Below are 21,217 nucleotides of genomic sequence, written 5' to 3'. Positions count from 1 at the left end.
AATCAATTCCCATAAATATATCTGTAATACAGAAAGAAAACTATAAGAATTCTGGACCACGCTCGAGCCCAGCCGAGACGAAAAGGACCTGCATAATTAATTATTGGAAATAAATTATTCATTCTACGAGACCGTCAAGAACATCATTAATGTGAGTGTTAGATCAAACGAGCTCGTTTTAAAAAGGCCTTTTTGTAAGAGTTGGGGAATTAGTCAAAGCGCTATATAAATTAATTTAAATTAAGGAAATTTTGCAACGTGTTGAGTGCATCATATAGTTTATAAGAACGTTTTATGAATTTTATTTGATATATGTAGGAAGCTTACTTCCATGCACGGCACAGACTCATCAAAAACCCTGAGATTTTATTTTTTAAATATCAATTTTATTAATTATTATTTGCTAATTGATCAAAGCTTGTCCTATTAAATCTGCAGACCGAACAGGTTTTAAATTGTAGAATTCTGAATTGACTGGAAGTCCAAGTATCAGTATTAAATATAATATATTTATAATTGTTAAAACTCACAATTGTGAATACTGGTGAACCTTGTGGTAATTATTCAAATATTAGAAAAGAATTTATTTAAAGAAAATTATAGATATAGAATATTTTATATATATATATTGTTTTATGGGAATATATTTTGTGTTTTATGTCAGCATACAAAATCATAGCAGTTTATTTTATCCTAATTCATCTCGTGATATACAGTTTGGGCTGTCTCAGTACCAAGAAAAAATATTCTGCAGCATATAAAATTAGTGAATCAATTAATATTGATCTTATTAAGAGCATTCAATACTTATCATCCTTTGATGATAGTCATACTAGTTCGCCAGAAAGAACATATTAATAATTATATTAATAATGTTCCTGTTATATCATATTAGGATCCAGAGAGCTTCTAGAACTGACGTTGTAAGTTCTAAGGAATTTCGGAAGGATAAATTGGAGGATACCTGTATTCATGGTGAGCGATTTAAAAATCAACTAGAAAAAGCTATAGTTGGTCTTCATTATTCTCAATTTCCTTATTGGTATTCTTCAAGAACTTCATAGAAGCAGCGGTAAGAATTATTAATCACCAGTCATTGTCACAAATTTGTGCTGCTACTTAATAGAGTAAGCTATGTAGCAATATTATGAAATACATAAAAATGCGTGTACAGCAATGTAAGGTTCAACAAATGAGTTGATCCTTAGAAGTGGGTAATTTTTGTGGATGATCCTTCCAAGTTGAGGAGGGTGATGATTTCAAATGGTGAAACAGCCACACTGATCTTTCAATTTTGTTTCTGTTATCAGGGCCGACTTTTGGGTAAAGTGGACGCCTACTTCAGCTCGTTCAGACGCTGCAACTACCCCAAGGTCACTGCTCAGGGCGTCGTCGAAATTGTCCAACAGTGCGGACGCTATTCAAGGTTGGTACTACTACTTGATTAGTTCAAAAATGTAGTTAATAGTTTGCTAATTATTAGGCTATTAATCGATCACTCCTGTACAGCTAATAAAGTATAATATTCCGAGGAATCTCCCCATGCTTGAAAATCTCAGCATGTTAGTTTAGAAATATATAACTTCAGTTTATTTATTTTTTATTTCAATGAAGTAGAGAAAACAGGTGGGTTTCATCTTACATCTTACAAAATTATCAATAACTGTTATAATATTGGAAACTTGACTTGATGTGTTGTATTCATCGATGTATTTCGGATAATGAGCTAGATATTGGAGTTAATACTGATAAAAAGTATAAATTTTCCAAGGATATCCTGTGTGTCTACGTACTAGCCTATCTATTACAATAATTCATTAGCTCAAATCATTCACATTCTACAATCGATTCAATGCTTTATTACCTTACTGATAAATAATATGATTACTTATCAGTATGACTATTCATGACTATTCATATGACTAGACATGAGTATTTCTGATTTATAAATAATTCTCAATAATCAAAACCCTTCAAGAAAGGCTAGCTTGTGCTCTAGGAAGAAGAAGTTTTTAGTTTGTGCACCTGATAGAGTTAGCTGAACGTTTTCTACCAAACTTCCACTCTCAATGGAACAAACTAAATCTCTAAAACAGCTTTTTCCATCTACTTCTATAATATATTCCTTACATTCTGATATTGTTTATATCATCATATATTCCCATCATCAATCTACTGAATCAGCCAGAATTGGCTTGCTACCAACAAATCCAATCAGATTTGAGTGCCAAGAGATGATGTCATGTTACAGATCCAATGCGACCAATAAACGACTATGACAAAGCCAAAACAATGATGTACATTCTACAATGGTTCTCGCAACTGAAATACAGTATTGATCGAAATTGGAATTCATTTTGTCCGGTGCAAAAATATTAATAGACCAATACCCTCACAAAAACATTCTTGACACCATTAACAAGCAGTTCTCACCAATCTGTCATCAAATTAATGAATTCCAGCATTCAGTTCCTCGCTGATAATCAGACCACTCACTCATTAATAAACATGCCAAATTACGAAAGTCAACTTCTCCAACTGCATGCAATGTACTTCCAAATTTGCATCAAGCTATGAATTTATTCAGTGGAAAGGAGTTTTCATTTTGTCTCTTGGAAGTAAAGAAGACAAGTGAGACTTTCCAGTTATTATTTCTGCAGAAATTTTGCAGAACTTTATTAATTATTCATGTAATTCGTCAGTGACAAGGCTGCTTCAAGATAAAATTGCTGACTAAGAAAAACTTGCGAGTTGGCACAGTACTGCAGACTTCATAGTTTGTTTGGAAAATAGACTATTTCCACTCTAGTATCATCTGGTATTTTCTTTTCTTAGCTCTTCTCATTTTCTATATCCCCTTACTCTTCTTAACTCTCTTTTTTCATTTTTCCCAAATTATTCTTATTCTCTCTGACTATTTTCTGTTCTCTTCAGTTTCTCACTTGTCTCCTTTCTCACTTATTTTCCTACATCCCGTTGTCTTTCTTTTCATTCTCTAGTGTCTCATATTTCACTTATCTACTTATACTTCTCACTTCATTTTTGTTCTCCACTTCTCATTATTTCTACCCTATTCCATGACATCTCATTCCCCTCTCATTTGAATAATTTTTTCTCTACTTTTTGTTCTTGCTCAAGATCACCCTCCATTCTACGTACCATACTCTTCATTCAACAACTATTTTCGCATTTTCACATCTGATATTATGAGCGCTTATTCAAATTCTTCATAAAAAATTCCATATTTTCAGAACATATTTAAACTTATGAGATTATCTTCATTATTGAGTCATGATCCAATCAACACAAGTACGATTTAACAAACAAATACTGAAATATCTTGAATTATTGGTTTCTGTAATTGGTTGAGAGGCATATTTGAAAAAGTCATTATCTTAATGAATTAGTGTCCAGTACAACCCTTGATAGAATTTTTTTTTTCAAAATGTTTCTGATGGAAATACTTTGCCCCTCTGCCAATGACAGCTTCCACAACAGAGTGCAATTTGATCAAGCAAAACAAATCAGTTACAAGAGAGTCAAGTAGTTTACTTGCCATCGCACTGTTTAGTCCCTTTGTCTCTCCCTTCCTGCCCATTTCCTCTCTGCCTGAGACAGGCAACATACGCTACTCGTCCCTTTCCCTTTTGTTGTGAACGGCCTTCTTCTCCTCACAAGACCATGTAATTAAATCGCAAGCCCTTTGACCCTGGGTCTAGCTTGCTGATACGTAAGGCTACTTCACCCCTTTCTCTTCCACCTACTTCTGCTACCTTCGTTATCTTTTTCTTCTTCTTTTCCAATAATATATGATGGGGCTAATCGTTGTTCTTCTCTCTTTCTCAGGCTTTTCCTAGCGTACCTCCTCCTCCTCCACCTTCTTCTTCTCCACCATTCCCATCACCTCCTCATCCTTCTGCTTCCTATCCACACCTCTTTCTCCCTCACCTCCTCCTACTATGCACTTTTCCATCGCCTCTTCCTTGTCTATCTTCTACCTACATCACTACCTCTCCTTCTTTCAACCTCCCACTCGTTTTTTCTCTTCCTCTATTTCTCTTCCTTGAGTACTTTCTCCTTCTCTCAATTCAATTCTTCATACATTCATCCAGATCACTCTCCTACTCCTCCACCTCCTCCTCCTTCTCCTCGTCATCATTCTTTAAACCCTACACGCCCACTTCCTAATCCTCATTCCCTCTCGATCTCCTTCTCATCACAACCACCCCATACTGACCTCGTTCTTCCTCTCCTTCTGATACTCTTTCTCTCCTTCTTCTCCTCCTTCCAATCTTCTTCTCCTCTCTCTCTCTCTCCACCCTCTCTCCTTTCACTCCTTTCTCCTCCTTTCAATCCTTCATCTTCCACTCTTCTTCTCTTTATACTTTTCTCCTCCACCATCTACTTTTTCTCTTCCCTTTTTTTCGTCTTTCAAAATAGTGGTGTGTTGTTGGAATGCACAGCCTTCTCCCCTCATCCCTCATGCTCCTCTCTCCTCTCTCCACTTCCACTTCAAAGGTTTGTTGTAAGGATACTCGTTCTCCTTTTCCTCATTCTCATCCTAGTCTTCCTCGTTCACCGCCTCCTCCTCTTAATACCAAACCCCTCAACCCTTGGAAGTACAAAGGCAGGCCAGTCTCACCTAGTGGCTCCTGTCGCCAATTATTTTGTGATAACATTTTGTTTACAAGAGTCCCTCAGACAGAGTGGAAGATTGCTACTTGTGAAATTGAGGAGTCAGGTTGACACTACCGTACGTTTTTCTCGTTAAAACGTTGAAAGATGAACAGGAATAAAGGTAGAAGAGGAAGTGGAACAAGGAAAATAGAGAGAGGATGAAGAAGGAGGGCGAAGTGATGGTGATGGTAGGAGGGAAACACTAACATTGCTTGTAACCCATTATCAGGGCGTTCGGTGTCACAGGTCCTTGTTCTATCATGAGAGAATGAAAAATACTTTTTCCTGACGCATTTCTCACCCTTCAATCTACTATCTTTCTTTAACATAATAATTACTGTTTTTCTTTGCCTTCTCCTTGTTATTTTTGAATTCAACTATTATGTTTTCTTATTTTGCTGAGGTTTATGCCTCTATGAGTCTTGGTGTTCGTATTTTCTGTCTTTCCTAATTTTATAGCCTTTAAAGATGCAACTTGTATGAGTTTCGTGTACTAAAATTAATGAAACGCATGGTGGTTGGATTGAGTTTGGCTATTTCATGCAAGTTGATTATAATACGGACGTTTTTGAAAGTCACTGTGCACTTGAATCGCTGGGCTGGGATGAATGTATGCCGTTATCGCGGTTTCAAGGTCATCAATCATGATTGTGTGGACTGTAAAAGAGAATAATTGTTTCAAGCGACGCGTATGTTCAGTGGTTGCAGGAATCCTCACATGATTGACGAGCTTGAAACTGCGATAACGCCATTAATTTAGTTTAAATTTCACAAAATTTCATAAAATAAAAAATCTTATTTGTGGAATTCTATAAGATATAGATAGTCCTTTTTAATTTTTTATTCAATTGGTTCGTATGCAGCTGAATGCAGTAGAATGTGTTATTTTCACTACAATATTTTAATCTAACTCATCACTTGAAATTCCCGTTCAATTTTAATCCAAACTACAGTTAGTAGAGATCCATTGTTAACACTTGCCAATGGTAACAAGACAATGGCCCATATGAATAAAACCAGAGCAAATGCTCATGAGCAAGAGCATGGAGCATAAGGATTTGCTCACGTTTATTCATAGAAAATGAAGCAAATGCTCCATATTTCAGAAGTATGAGCAGATGCTCAACTTTATTCATATGACCCATTATCACAATGTAACGGTGAAACAATCATTCTATAAATCTCTTTATAATCCTTCATGTTATTAATCCTTCGAAAAGTACTTCAACTCATAGGACTATATTTGTCAAACAGACAAACTTTCCATAGTTTCATTCCTCCCGATCATAAATCTACAAAATTATCGGAAGAATCCTTCAGAATATTAACGACATCGATTCTCTTGAAATCTTTTCAGGCCAAATTCATTGATTCATGGCTCTCATTATCCACAGAGGGACTTCTACTCGATGATTAAATATTTGATCTTAGTCCTTTGCTCAAAAATCCAATCAACTCGACTTGAGCGACACGAACTCAAACTTAAAATTCAATATGGCCGCGTCTGTATGATGAATAGAAGTTACAGCTCCGATTTCCTACTTCTGCAACTCATTAAGTTTTTATTCTTCTCCTTTTTTCCATCCGCTTATCTTATAATCCTTTTCCGCTTCTAGCTTCTTAATCATCCACTCTTCTTCGACGCTTCCTCTTTTCATCATTTATGACTTATAGAACTCGAACTATCTTCTTAAATAAAATTTCTCACCTGAATATTATTATCACCCTTTCTATCTTCTCTCCATTCAATCTTTCCACTTCTATCTCTCAGTCCTCATGAATTTCATCTAATTTTTCCTATTTTTCATGACCCCAATTTTTCAAATTGTTTCAAGCCTCAATATTCTACATAATATAACTCCATTTCATTCTTTATTCCAATACTGTCTTTATTTACCTCCACCTTTTCCTATTTTGATTCCTATTTTTCTTCTTCTTCTGTTTTTTAATATCCATATTTCTTCCTCTCCTTCTTATTCCTCTTCCTTTTCTTCTTCTTCTTCTTCTTCTTCTTCTTCTTCTTCTTCTTCTTCTTCTTCTTCTTCGTCATCTTCTTCCTCCTGCTGCTTCTCCTCCTCCTCATCCTCCTCTTCCTCCTAATTCTCCACCACTAACAACTAATTTTTGTTCTTCCTTCCTCCTCCATCTTCTGCCTTATTTTTGTTTACTTGTTCTCCTTCTTCTTCAATCTATCTCCATCAATCCAACAGAATTAATGAAGCTCACGTCAGATGTCTTTCATTGATTATGCTGCTGATGCTGATGATAATGAGGAAACGTCACTTACAATCTCGTCAGTCATTGCTTTAAGTCCCACTCCAGTTTTCTCTAGCATTGATTATGATATACAACTCACTTTACTTCCTTATTCTACTTGAATATTAGACCACATTTATCCAAGCTAGGAAAGCAGACCTATCGAAAGCAAATGAATAGTAGGCCTACCGTACTTCTTCCTATTACATGAGATCTGTCAGCTGAAATAGTATTTGATTCCAATAGAGTCATGATTACTAGTAGTTCTGTGAACAGTAGACCTCACTCAGTATTCTCATCCACAAGTACCTGATTGAAACTATAGACCTTATGGAAATACAGCAATAGACTGGCTTCTCCACACATCTGTGTAATCACTTGTCAGCTGATTCATGATGAATAATTCTATAGTCTGAATTTTACTCTAATATTGGCGTATGAAGGAGGCTACTTTTTCCTTTTATATTATCCTTGAAATGCAAAATTCCCAAAAACCTTGTATATACGTCGACGCCCAATTAAAAAAGGAACATACCTGTCAAATTTCATGAAAATCTATTACCGTGTTTCGCCGTAAATGCGCAACATATAAACATTCAAACATTTTGAACATTCAAGAATTATGAGAAATAATGACAAACCGTCGACTTGAATCTTAGACCTCACTTCGCTCGGTCAATTACCAAGTACTTCTAAAATCCATCCCTTATCAAAAAATAGCCTTATCCTATTAGTCTTATAATTATCAAATGAAGCGACTCGATAAATAGTCTTAACCACTATTGGAGAATTGAGAAACTAGTTTTAGCTATTTTAAAGATAAGATAGTTTGAACATTGAGCAAGAAATATTTAGTGTTAATGGCGTCGTCATATGATTGGTGGTTGGTTGTACTGTCTGCGTTTGGCCAAGACAAGACACGCCGACACTGAGCGCCAAAACTCGAACTGCCCTGCAGTCATGAGACACTATCATGAACAAAGGATGGATCACCCAATAAATTTTGCAATACTTTTCCAACCACCAAACCACCATTCATACATTACTGTTTAATTTTTGTAATTCATACTATATAGTTTGATCGGTCAATGAAATAGGCTGAAACCAACTCGCTGAAGAATTTTAAACAATTAACGCTGGTAGTATCACAATCAACAATAATTCAAATCGACCTGTATTCAAAAATCAATCACTATTCCGAGTAGCAATTCATCAAAATCCACTTACACAATCCCACGAACCAACTAGACCCAGCACGATGTTGAGTAGATGTTTGATTAACTCCGATTAATTCATTAACATTCACAATATCCAATAATTTTGACAATATTGATCGTGCTTCAATATAAAAACAGCTGTATGCAGAATGATTTCAAGTAGCAATCATACTACCTCCAGTCATCAACCTTCACAAAAACAACAAAGCAACTAGATCAAGCTCGAATTCTAGTAGCTCTCTCCCTGCGGAACTCCCAATTAATCAGCACTCAGCTATGCACATTAGCAATCCGGGGAGTGTTTTGTAAAGCACTGCACCCCTAATGTTCGTGTATGCCGCTCCTAAAATAGATAAATTTGAATTCAAAAAGGGCTGCCACTCCCCACCCCCTATCCGGGGCTTGATTGTTGTTGTAAAACACTAATGGATACTGGCTTGGCTTGGCTGGTCCCTCGGACACACCGTTTCAGCCGAAATCGGGACTGCCAATAGGAATAGGTTGGACCGATCACTTAATGGTTATTGCTTTGGGTTGGCTCGGTCAAGATAGATGTGGACTGTTGTAATTGGCCGATTGTAGCTAGTTGAAAGTAGGCGTTGAATGTTAGCGTTGATTCAACGGACTAGTTCAATTAATCTACCAGTAACAATAACTTTAATAGTCACAATAACAATAACTATATCACTAACACAAAACACCATCATTAACATTAACACTAAACACTAACACTGATACTTCAACACTGACACTAACTTTAATTAACAATATCTTTAAACAGTCATGAACTGTTTGTTATTGACCAAAATGAAAATGGCTACATAGTCTAGGAGCCATATATGATATTGATTCAAAAAATAGTTTAATCAATTAACTGGTTTGGTTATCGAGGAATCAATCGACTTCCACAGCCAAACAGCTTGATGGCTGGAAAAAAATGTCTTATTACGGAAGTAATGTTACAAAGATGTGTAATGCACCCTCAGGAATAAAGTAAATATTTCATTGATTCCAACAAAACCGCATTAATCCAAAGCCTCATTTGTTAAATTTTATCTAATTTATAAGTATTTCGACTATTTTCGAAACTGATTTCCCTAGTATAAGTCAAATGTTGACTACAGTTTCAAGTGTTATATTGTTGGAATGAATTTTGGTACCGTAAAATATGTTTTTCCCACCAAATATTGTTTTTATATCACCAAAATAGTTGGATACTACATCATGGATGTAAATCTTCTATTACATGCATGGATGTAAATGAATACATGGATGTATTATTTGGTCAATTAGAGTAGAACAGTTTCAAATCAGAATTTTTATCCAATATTAAGGGTAAAATAGATGGAAAACGCTTCGCTACATTGTTTCTTCCTGGTTGCATTGACTGTAAACGGATATCATACTTTATCATCACAGTGAACTCCTTGGCAAATATCTTGTATTCTTAATCTCTAGTTAAATCATTCATTTATTCTATTTACGATAAAAATGATACTGATTTGATAACATTGGTAGATTGAATAATAAGGCAATCCTTTTGCTATTTTTCTTCCAAATTTAGATGATGACACAGTCGAAAATAAGCTTAGTTACAAATGAAGAAATAAATGATCAAGTCACTTCCAATATTATTGATGTATAAAATGATAAAGATAAAAGTTCTAAACTTATCTCCGTTCTCGAAATGAGCACACTCCATTCAACCTCTGAATATGCTATTCAGATGGACTCTCCAAAAAAAAAACCAGCTCCGTTGATCCATGGAACGTCAACGTCAACTAAAATTTTCAACGTCAACTGTTTCCAGACTTTGAGGGCAACCATTACAGCATCAAGTTATTCACCATAACAAGAGTATCAGATCACTCCGCACTGTCTACCCACAAAATCGGATCCAACGGCTTGGAATAATTGTGGCTGTCCGAATCGACTCCCAAATTACGACTCATTGTTGATTCACTGTTTTGCTACTGGCTTGTGCCTCCATTGGTTCCTGTTTCGGCTTTATAATTCTACGGATTCCAAACGAAAAATTGTGAATTTTTTTCAGATTAACCTATGCTCCAGGTCAGGATTAGTGAATAATCAATTGTCTGAGTTGTGATGATAGTGATGTTGTGATAGGTTAAAAAATCAGCCATCGTTAATATTCATCTACATCGAATAAGTTGATTCCACTTGAAACAATCACAGCTTTATAACCATTCACACAATTTGAGAATACAGTGGTTTGGTTTCATTTTTGCATCCCGTTGAATTATGTTCTTTAAATGTGATCTCTAACATAGAATCCCATTTCTCAATTGCTTTTGTTGATTTCTTGATTGTTTCAATATTTTTTGTTATATATTGTGCCTGAGTATTCTTCGCCAACTGGAGGCGTGTTTTGTTTTAGCCAATGACAGATCTCAACCTCGATAGGTCAACGAACTTCATTCACACTTTTCATCTTCTGACCAATCGACCAATCTTCCAGATGACTACCGATTCAAAATAGTTTCTCGATGAATTAGTGGTTTCGAAAACTTCAAGTCCACCTATTCATTAAGACAATGAACAGGTTCATTTTATGTTCAATGCGGTATCCATACGGGTCAATTTGGATGAAATGATTAATACTTCCAAATCTTCATTAGTCTTCTTGTAGAAGTTCAATTCCCTCTTTGAATGAAATATAGGCTGATAAGTATACAAAAAATTGGTTCTATTTATCACTTAAGGAATGTGTTATTCCTCACATAGGATTAAATCAATTTTGATAATATTCCTTACGTAGAATTGATGGTGGTGGTATGTGAATAACATTGCAGCAGCATTCAAATCAAGAGTATAGAACGATAAAAATGTGAGTAAACTGCGGACAACCCGAATGAATGAGATTCCCATTTCGTACAAACCTTTCAACAAACTTTTTGTACACAATACAGGCTCAGCTATATCACGAACCGTATAGATATAAATATATTTTTTACACAGACTCAGATATCAGACGAACATCCATAAAGGAGAATTGCACTCTGATGGAATGAGTTTTTGGCAACCAACAAAAAAGTAAAAAAAAAAAAATTCTTTCATAGTAAGATTCAGTTTAAAGTGTCAGCATTGGTAGTATAGGAAACATTGAATGAATTCGAAGGAAATGCTGAAGTTGACCAAATAGCCAGTATTCCTCATGAATGACATCAATGGTTGCTATTCAACCATTCCTGACAGATTGCAGTGAATCTCTCATCATAGCAACGTGGTGGCGGCGAAAGTAAAAGCATTCGAAAACTGCCACCCAATTTTCCGGCAAGTAATGCTTGGTTGAGTTTTGGGATAGGGATATCATTGGCTGCGTTCTGGGTATTATGATTGGCTGACGCCGATATGCGGCGTGAGAAATGATGTCAGACTTGTTTGCTATGGTTAGCAATAGTTCAAAAAGTTTGCCAACTTCTCTCTCTTGTTTGAGAGAAAAAAGAGAGAGTGATTGAATATGAGAGGAATCGGATATTATTCCAACAATCAAAGGAGCATCTGAGCTAGATCTGAGCTAGTTATTTTCACAATTAGAAAGACAGAAAGAGATTCAGAGAGAGTTTCTCGCTTATATTATGAGAGTATAAGACAAACAGATTGTGAGAGTGAATGCTAGGGAGGAATCAGCTGATACTTTCAAAATCAGAGTAACAAAGAGATAAATTGAGAGAAATCTGTGAGAAGAATCAGTCATTATTCCAATGATCAGGTGGAGAAAAGAAGGAGGAAAGCAGAAGAAACGGTTGAGAAAATGAGTGGAAAAAGTGATGGGAAGGGGCGAAGGAGGTTTGAAAAAGAGAGAGGAGAAGAAGCGGTTTGAGACAGGAACAAGCCCTCACTTCAACAATGAGAGAAAAATGGAGAGAGTGTGAGGAAGAATGACAGAGTAGAAGAGAGACAGAGTGATATAGTTGAATAGGAGTATTTGAGAGAGGAATGAGCCGTTATTCCAACAATTTGCTTTCTGAATAACAAACACATCTCAGCAGCGATTCCATTGGCATTGGCCATTAAACGGAAATCATCAGCCATATAAATCCGTGCACACTGAATGGAACTGCAACGACTAAAACATCCCCGTTCCGAGTTCCGACAGACAAATAACAGTTCCGTAAAAGTTTTGCGATCGTTAACTACTATTCAGTATTTCATTTGTTATAAAAAAAAACCATCTAGTTCTTTGTCATTCATACCACTATGTAAATGGAGTGGAGATACCGTTCATCATGAATATCCAAGCTTTCACTTATCTAATTATCTCAGAAATCACGTTATTGCCCGGTTTCACCAAGCTCGATCAAGACATTTGAGCATGTAATGGTTAAATCGCTAACGCTTCACGAGTGCACTCACATATATGATATTTATAGTAAAATATCGATAATTCCGGCACATGCATGTAAAGCTAATACCAGTATGATAATACCCGTTGAGACCAATGTACCTATAATACAAAAAACTTTTCTTCTGTTAGGGTTACTCTTAAATGTCAAGAAATAGAAATCTATGTACCCTTTTTCTAAAAAAATGTTCACTTACGACATTTTACGACATGTCTTTGGTATATTATTATTAGCGTATGGCTTTGAATGGTGGGGAGACCCAAGGGTAGTTCCACCTCGCCGTATATAGTCCAAAGTTCCCTAATGGGAAACCGGACACTAAGGTTATAGTGAGCACAATAAAATTATCTTTGGATTATAGGATAGTATGTTGTTTCATTTGTCTGTGGCATAATTCAGCAAAACTTTTGTAGAAAGAAGATTAGTAGTTAACAAAATCATCCAACCAAGCCAATGATGGTGAGTTAAATTTTTCAATCATATGAAGATTATCTGCTTAAAATATATTTGTTATTTCAATTTCATTTTTCCCTTGTATTTATTTTTTATTTGTTATTTTATATTAAAAAATTTCAAAAAAGGAACTATAATGTTATTTAATAAATATAGAGAGTACTATAATAATAGCCAGTCCAGTGTTCTTTGGAAGTTTCTAACTACAGAAGACGTACATTTGTTGAGTTTTTTTCAATTTTTGGCTGAGAATCATGACTGCTTAGCCTATTTTGTTCATAGGTAAGGAGAGAGATGCAAAGACCTACATAATTGGATGTCCTCGTCACAGCTGGGAGATTGGTTTTAAGTTCATAATAAGTGTCATAGAGATTCATCTCATACTTGTAGCATGTCTTATAAATGATAGCAATGCTTACCATTCAATCAATCCTGCCAGTACGAACAGTATCACAGTATCACAGTGCCGGCAGCAACATCCTCACAAAGCAGATAGCTGATTGACAATATCGCTGATTGGTCCTAAATCCAGTGTCAAATTGCGCGGTTGGCCGGACTGGAGTTTGGTGGTAGGTGTTGGTAACACTTGACACAAACGAATCAACTCGAATATGTATGTTGAAGGGATGAAGGCTAGTAAGGGATAATTAGGAATGGCAATTAACGTAGACCTCACTCACCTGGAAGGAGCAGTACTTCAACACTGCAGGAATGTGAACATATTGATATTGTAGGCAGTATATCGACTTTGCATCATATCGATTTGATTGATATATCGATACCTCGATATCAGTGTAATAAGTGGGTTGAAGTTGGAGTATCGATGTATCAGAGGCAAAAAACATATCAAGATAATCTTGAGAATGAAGTGATATCGACATTAGAGAATCAATGTATGAAAGTTGAAGAGATAATGTATCAATGGAACTCAACATGAATCTCAGTCAAGTGCCACGAAGCTACAATTTCATCATGTTGATCTTCAGATTGCAGATTTCTTCACAACGATAATGAGGAGTCTTGAGGAAAAATTCATTGTCAAGTAATAGACCAATCTCAAAAGTTTCTTCACGGAAATGTGAAATGTGAGAGAAATTTCGTTGTTTTTTTTTGCTGAAACCTTCATTTCAAATAGCTCAGAATTCGAATAGAAGTTGGAATGAATACTTTCTTCAGATTCAGATATGTACTTAAAAAAAATTACAGTACATTAGTGATTTCAGTCCCACAAATCAATCCAAACAATCCATTAAAGATGAACAATATTATACTACAAATGTATGAATATTCCATTCACTAAACTATTATATTCTCTCCTGATAATAACTGACCTCCTGGGTTGGAGAAATCGCTCATGAACTGTTGTATTGTAATCTTTGAAACCCACAACTTCTGATTATAAGGAGTTGGTGAAAATTATGGAAGCAGCTAAACATATCTTTCTCAAGAATAATTTGACAGTAGGTTTTATTGGTGATCCTATTTTGAAATGAAAATACTGTGTCATTCCAAAATCTTCTACCCTCATATAAATCCAAATTCAAATTTTAGATGAGAAGGTGGTCATGTGCATGTGGTACATGATTTCAAAACAGAGTTCCTAGAGAAAATTAATGACGAAAACTGCGCATTGATACCTCAACCCGTATTAGTATTTTGATGTAAAAGATGTAAATTATTTTGTATATTAGCATGCACAAATTACGTGTCAACGCATGAGGCATTGTTGTGTGATAGCTCTCAATAATAGCCTCAGCTGGTCTTATGAGTGGTAATTGTACTTAAACTGTAGTAACGGCTTTAAACAGTGGTAGTTTATTGCTTGCAATGAATTCTTCAGCTTGCTAAATAATATCACAACAAATTGTTTCCCCATGCACATTCAATGCTATTTTCATATACTGTAGAAGGGCGAAGAAATGAGTCGATTTTGTTGTCCAACAAAATTGACCTCTATAATTATAGGCTTTAAGAATACGTTTACAAAATTTGAAGCTGATTGATCAATTATTTCTAAGCTTATTGGAGAACATACAAATAGACGGACAACGATTTTGGCCTTCAGTAAGTCAAAAGCGAGAACTTGCTAGCTTTCGTTCAATGATATGGTATATTTAGTAAAATTGAATGTCCAACAAAAATAGTACTCATCATATGACTTCAAATTGAAATTTCTATGAAAATGATACTGTCATCTCCAAATTCATGCTAGAATGATGATGAATTCGAAATAACGTCTTACACCAACATCGAAATATCAGCAGGAAAATCAGCAAATTTCGCAAGAGGGTTTGTGGGGTAAACTGTTCGAATGTTTAATGAGCTGAATGAGGTGCAATATGATTAGTCTCTACCAATTTCGATAAAGAAAGATGGAGAGAAAAGAATGGGAAAGAGAGGGAGTGAGAGAGAGAGAGTGAGTGAGAGAAAGAAAATGTGGTAATGTAGAATATGCATGAAGTGGAGAAACATTCTTTGAAGAGAGAGAGAAATAGTTGAAGAATGTTAACCTTTCTTCCATCCGTCAAGGACGATAGGGAGTAGTACGAGAAGGAGGAGGAAGAGAGGGAGAATCAGGAGAAAACGATGAAGGGATAACCCGAAAGAATGAAGAATCTCGAATAAGGATGTTGGAAACAGAAGATGAGAAGATAAGAGGAGAAAAGAATATGAGAATAGAATGAGAGAAAAAAAGAGAAGCGGGGAAATGTAAGTACAGTACATGAAAAATGAATAAGATTGAAACATAATTACAAAGAGGAAGAATGAATTTCAATCAACATCATTTTCCATCATTTGGATGTGCAAGATGTGCTAGTGTGCGGCGAGGAAAATAGAAAAAAGAAAAAGATGAGGAGATGATTATGGATAGAGGACGAAGAATAGAGTAACCGAAGAGAGTAGGAAAAGCAAAATAAACAAAGAAGGATAGTGCTCGAAAATGAGAGAGGACAACACATGGAGCAAGATAGTCAATTTGCATAATTATCCATCATTCAAGGATCCCCTCATTTTCAGTTCAATAATGGATCAGCTCATCACTCATTTACTGCTCAGCTGTCCGAATTATGAAATCATCAGCTCTTTAGCTGTTATTTGGCCTTCGAATAACTGTGAAAATAACCGACAGATAACAGTTCCATCATACGAATGACCCAAAGCATTATTATTAGGACAGCGTCAGGGCAGTTGACAGTTTTATCGGATTTAATTGTCTGTCAGGAGAGTCGGTATATTCCGTTTTATTTGTTATCAAATTAATAGACTAGTATCATGAATATGATCAGTGACATCGGTTTCATCAGATTGTCAGTATTATTGGTATTATCAGAATTATAAGTATCGTCAGAATTATTAATATTTTTAGATTTATGAGAATAAATTATCAGTACAATCGGTGTCATCGGTATAATCTCAATCATGATTATGACCACAATCTGTCTATCAAATTCGAGTATTATGGATAGAGTAAGATATATTAGAAAATCACTTCAGAGTTTTCACTTCAACACCAAACAACATGCTGTTATCAGTTTCAAAAGTAGGAGCAATTTGTAATTAACAAAGATATAATTAATTATCCTCATATTATTCTTATTTTCATCTGAGTTGTCAGTTGTGATTCGTGTGAAGAGTAAAACATATACGAAATAATGTATAAATATCGGGGCACCGAGCTTCGCTCGTTATTTATTTATTAATAAACAGAGCACAATTTTTCAAAATGATTGGGGAAGGACAAACAGGCACAGCCCAAATCTGTTTCTTCCCCGAATTTTGATTTATACACTATAAATGGTCCAAAAAGTAGGTTATGTTTCATACACTTGAATCCAGGTCCAATTTTCAGTCAAATATTTAAAAACAGAAAAGTTTTAATTTAGATTGTTCACAAACCAAATTGAATAACAAAATAACACTCACAAATCACTTAAAACTGTAAAATAATGATTAACTTTGAATATGATGATATACTCATACACGCACACGCATCGTCTGTTATCGACATACGACGAAGTCTGTTCTTCCAAGGATGAATTATCCTTTCAATATCCTTCAGCGAGTTTTCTCAGGGATGAGACCTAGTGCAATCGAATCTTTATATTATAAACCTACTATGTTCTGAATTTCGTGAGAATCGTTAGAGCCGTTTTCGAGATCCGGTGAAATACAAACATATAAACATCTAAACATTTAAACCTCTAAACATCCAAACATCTGAACATATAAACAGAAATTGCTCGTTTGATAGTAGAGGATTGAGTTCTATCTATTTTCATGCTTCAAACATATTGGATAAGACCATTTGGAAGACAATATCTCATTACATAAGAGATGCAGACCATTGGAACAGCTCATAGTGATTTCTAGAATATTCTGGTTCAAGACTATACCACCAGACTATTCACAAAATCTAATAATCTAGCTAATCAATTTCTTGTTCGATTTCCGAACTTAAATGGTTGATCAATGGATAGCTGGAAAGCATACCAGCTATTCGAAAAAAATCGCCCAGATTCGCTAGAATACGCTGCTCCAAGAACGTTCACTGATGCTTCAACTCTCCTCTTCGAGAGATGGTAAAAGACAGAAGACTCTTTGGAGCTCCCAGCTCCCTTTTGCGTCCGTATAAGCGCAGATAACCGCGCCCAGTTTTTCTACTTGGCCGATAAATTTCCCCAGCTTGAGTTATGGCCGTTACGAAATTAAGCTCTTTGAGTGAGAAAATGAATTTGTGTAAACTGTTCTTTCAGTCTCGAAGGCCTGCTCATTTTTCTCAGTCATGACAGAGTACCCCGGCATTATGAGGCTTTGAAATTATCTTCTGAGTTGGATAATTGAGTTCTGACTACTTCTATGGACTGGATCTTTGGGGAATTTGTGTAAATTCTCATGGGAAAACTTCAGAAATTCAAATTCAAATTTATTCACACTCATAAATACATATACAGAAACCAAATAGAGTCTAGCTTGACAAATACAACAATAATCCATCTAAAATTTAATAATAGATTGTAAGTAATAGTATATAATATAATAATATATAATATAATATTAATGTGAACAATAACTGCTCACAAAGTGCTTCATGAAGCACTTGTCCGTGAGCAGGAGTTGAGGTTTAATCGGATATAGGAGGAGAAAAAAACCTACACACACACACACACACACACAAACACACACACATTCAATCACCATCAAGTAATTTTATTGATTGATTGTAGCATTTCCTCTCTTTATATATACTTATATTATGAAATGTAGTTCAAACTGCGAGAAAAATAGGAGGAAGAATCACCAGTATAATTTTTTTCAACATAATTCATGACAAGAGAGGGAAAAAATGAAAAATAAAAGATGAGACATAACAGTGATAAATAAAACAATGTTTGCAGATCAAAGCTCAAAGCAAAGGTTAAACTTTAAAGGATACAGAAGTAACTACAGTAAAAAGGCCATACTACACTGAAATTTATATTCAATGATGTATTAGATATTAGCACCATGTGTTTCTCAGATTACTACTTTGAATAAGTCTTCTACTTCTAATGGTGAATGAAGCCATAGCCAACTCTTCGTTTGTTTTAGGAATTTCTTGAGATTCTGTAGCTTTCTAATCTCATCTGGGAGAATATTGAAGAATTAAGGTCCAAGGAATAAAAAGCATTTTTGGAAGGTAGTGCTGTTTGGTTTGGGGAGTCTGATTAGCATCCTTGTAGTTTGCCTAGTTATCTACTGATTTTGTTCAAGATTCCCCATTTGATTCCTATCCCCACTCATTTTATAAAACAAAGATAAAACTTTCAGTACATACATGTATCTGAAAGGTAGAATTCCAAAAAACCTGAATATTGGGAAAGTATGCGTTCGTCTATTAGCTCCAAACATTATTCTAACAATTGATTTTTGTAGGACTATAAGATTTTTAAAATGAGACATGAAGGTAGATGCATAACATGAGATTCCGTATTCCAGCCTACTATTGAAAAAAGAGAAATACATTACACGAAGAATATTTACAGGGAAGAATTGACGCAGTTGATAGAAAGTCCTAACCAAGTATAAGAGGTACCCTTTTACTTTATTCACATGCAAATCCCAATTTAGACTTTGATCCAATATTAGCCCAAGATATTTGAAAGAGTCAGATTGTTGAATTACCTCACAGTCACAACTCACAGATCTGCAACCAACCTGATGATACCTGACAGGATCAGTGAAACTAAATGGTGATGATAATGAAAAGTTTATATAGGAAGTCTTGCTCGCATTTAGTGCTAGTTTGTTACAGTTGAACCAGCATCGCAAATCAAAAAATCCAGCTGCATCATTTCATGCAGTTCTTCTTCATTTTTAGCAGAATACTCTAGGGCTGTGTCATCGGCAATGTAATTGATCCAAAAAATGTGTGGGAAAACAAATCATTTATGTAGACTAAAAACAATATAGGGCCCAAAACGGATCTTTGTGGAGCGCCGTATTTAACTGTTGTCAACTCACTATTACAACCCAAAATAGACACATACTGCTTTCTATCCATCAAGTATGATTTTAACCACATGTTGGTAACACCACGGACACCAGCAGCATGAAGCTTATTCAACAAGGTGCTGTGTTCAACTGTGTCGAAAGCCTTTGGGATGTCCAAGAATAGACCAGATGTTCTATTTTTATGTGGTGTGTTGATGCTGTGATAAATATCTGACATAAACTTATATAATGCCTGTTCTGTGTTCAAGCCCTCCTGAAATCCAAATTGGTTTCTATTAAAATAGTTCACTTTATTGAAAAAGCTCATTAATCTTTTCTTAAAAGGTTTCTCTAGAATTTTTGAAATATAATTTGAAATTTCTCTATTCGATCCAGTCTTAAAAATAGGTATTACCTTAGCTGTTTTTAGATTTGATGGGAAATGGCCATTCAAAAGGCTGGCATTAAAAATGTGACAAAGAACAGGAACAATAGCATAAGCTATAGATTTTATTAAACTGGAGGAAATATTATCAGGACCTGGAGATTTTCCATTTTTCAATTTATTTATTAATTTAGTTAGTAGTTCTTGATAGCTAATAGGATTTAAGAAAAAAGAATTTTAGATAAAATCACTTTTAAATTTTCTATCATAATTTTCTCTCATGGATTCATCTGGGTCATGTATTGAAGAAACTATTTCATCAGATATATTTATGAAGTATTCATTGAATTTGTTAGCCAGAACGTTTCCATCTGTTATTAGATTATCTCCACAATGCAGATGGATCGACTTTCGTTTGGAAACTGATTTACTGCAATGATTATTTATAATTTCCCATTGTTTTTTTACAGGAAAGGTATTCAAGTTGGAATAAAATTTAATCTTTTGATTTTTTATTGATTTATTGATGTTATTTTTTGCAGCCAAGTACTTAGCTTTTAATCTCTCATTTTGGGGAGATTTTCTATGCGCTTTATAGAGTTTATCTCTATGCTTAATTGCTAGGCAGAGCCCATCTGTCATCCACGGTTTCAGACGCTTAACATTTTTGACAAGCCTCTGGCTTGAACGAGTGCACTGCTTTATATACGCCAGCAGACCATCCATGAACACAGAAAACTCATCATCAACACTGTCGCAAGCCTATAAGTCAGACCAATTATGCTCCATCAACAAGTCCGTCAATTTTTTGACGTCGATGATATCTTTAACTATGGGAGTAGCATGACCGGTCCGTTCTCCAGACACAGACAATGAAGCCGATATAGCTCTATGATCAGTAATCAGCGATTCAATGACTGAACTCTGAATTATTTTCCTGTTAAACTTGGATTTATAAAATATGTGATCAATGCAGCTTGAGCTAAGGTTTGTTACACGAGTATCTACATCTATCAAAATCTAATGTAATCAAGAGCAGACATTAACATTAATATACATTTTTTATTAATGTTAATGTCTCCAAGAATCATTGAGTCACCCTCATATCCCAGATTCTCCAGAAAATGGCTCAAAGTATTCAGGAAAACATCTAATCCAACAGAGTGCCATCTGTACAAACTCAATAATCTAAATTTGAAGTTGGATTTTTTCAGAGTGAGTAAAATAGAATCGGCTCCATCAATCCGTGATTCATCTCGCGAACAAGCAAAACCTCTGCTAGACGAAACAAATATCATGATACCTGATGCTCTACTTATATCACTGCCAGTGGAGTAATTATCATATCCATCAATAATGCTGGTAATTCTTGATGATTGTTTTTCGATTCT

At 35.2% G+C, this 21,217-nt stretch overlaps 1 protein-coding gene across 2 annotated transcripts in view; it reads left to right on the top strand.

Annotated features, from left to right (window-relative positions):
* LOC111050407 (LHFPL tetraspan subfamily member 6 protein) overlaps positions 1-21,217 on the top strand; it is a 328,211-nt gene that overhangs the window by 203,901 nt on the left and 103,093 nt on the right. For both annotated transcript variants that reach the window (XM_039434315.1, XM_039434316.1), the window contains exon 4: positions 1,311-1,426. In XM_039434315.1, the coding sequence (XP_039290249.1) occupies positions 1,311-1,426 (116 nt within the window). The remainder of the gene's footprint in view (positions 1-1,310; positions 1,427-21,217) is intronic.

Source organism: Nilaparvata lugens, chromosome 8, assembly GCF_014356525.2.
Source record: "Nilaparvata lugens isolate BPH chromosome 8, ASM1435652v1, whole genome shotgun sequence".
NCBI classification, from domain to species: domain Eukaryota; kingdom Metazoa; phylum Arthropoda; class Insecta; order Hemiptera; family Delphacidae; genus Nilaparvata; species Nilaparvata lugens.
The sequence above is the reverse complement of the archived record's forward strand: the minus strand, read 5'-3'. Positions and strand labels throughout refer to the sequence as shown.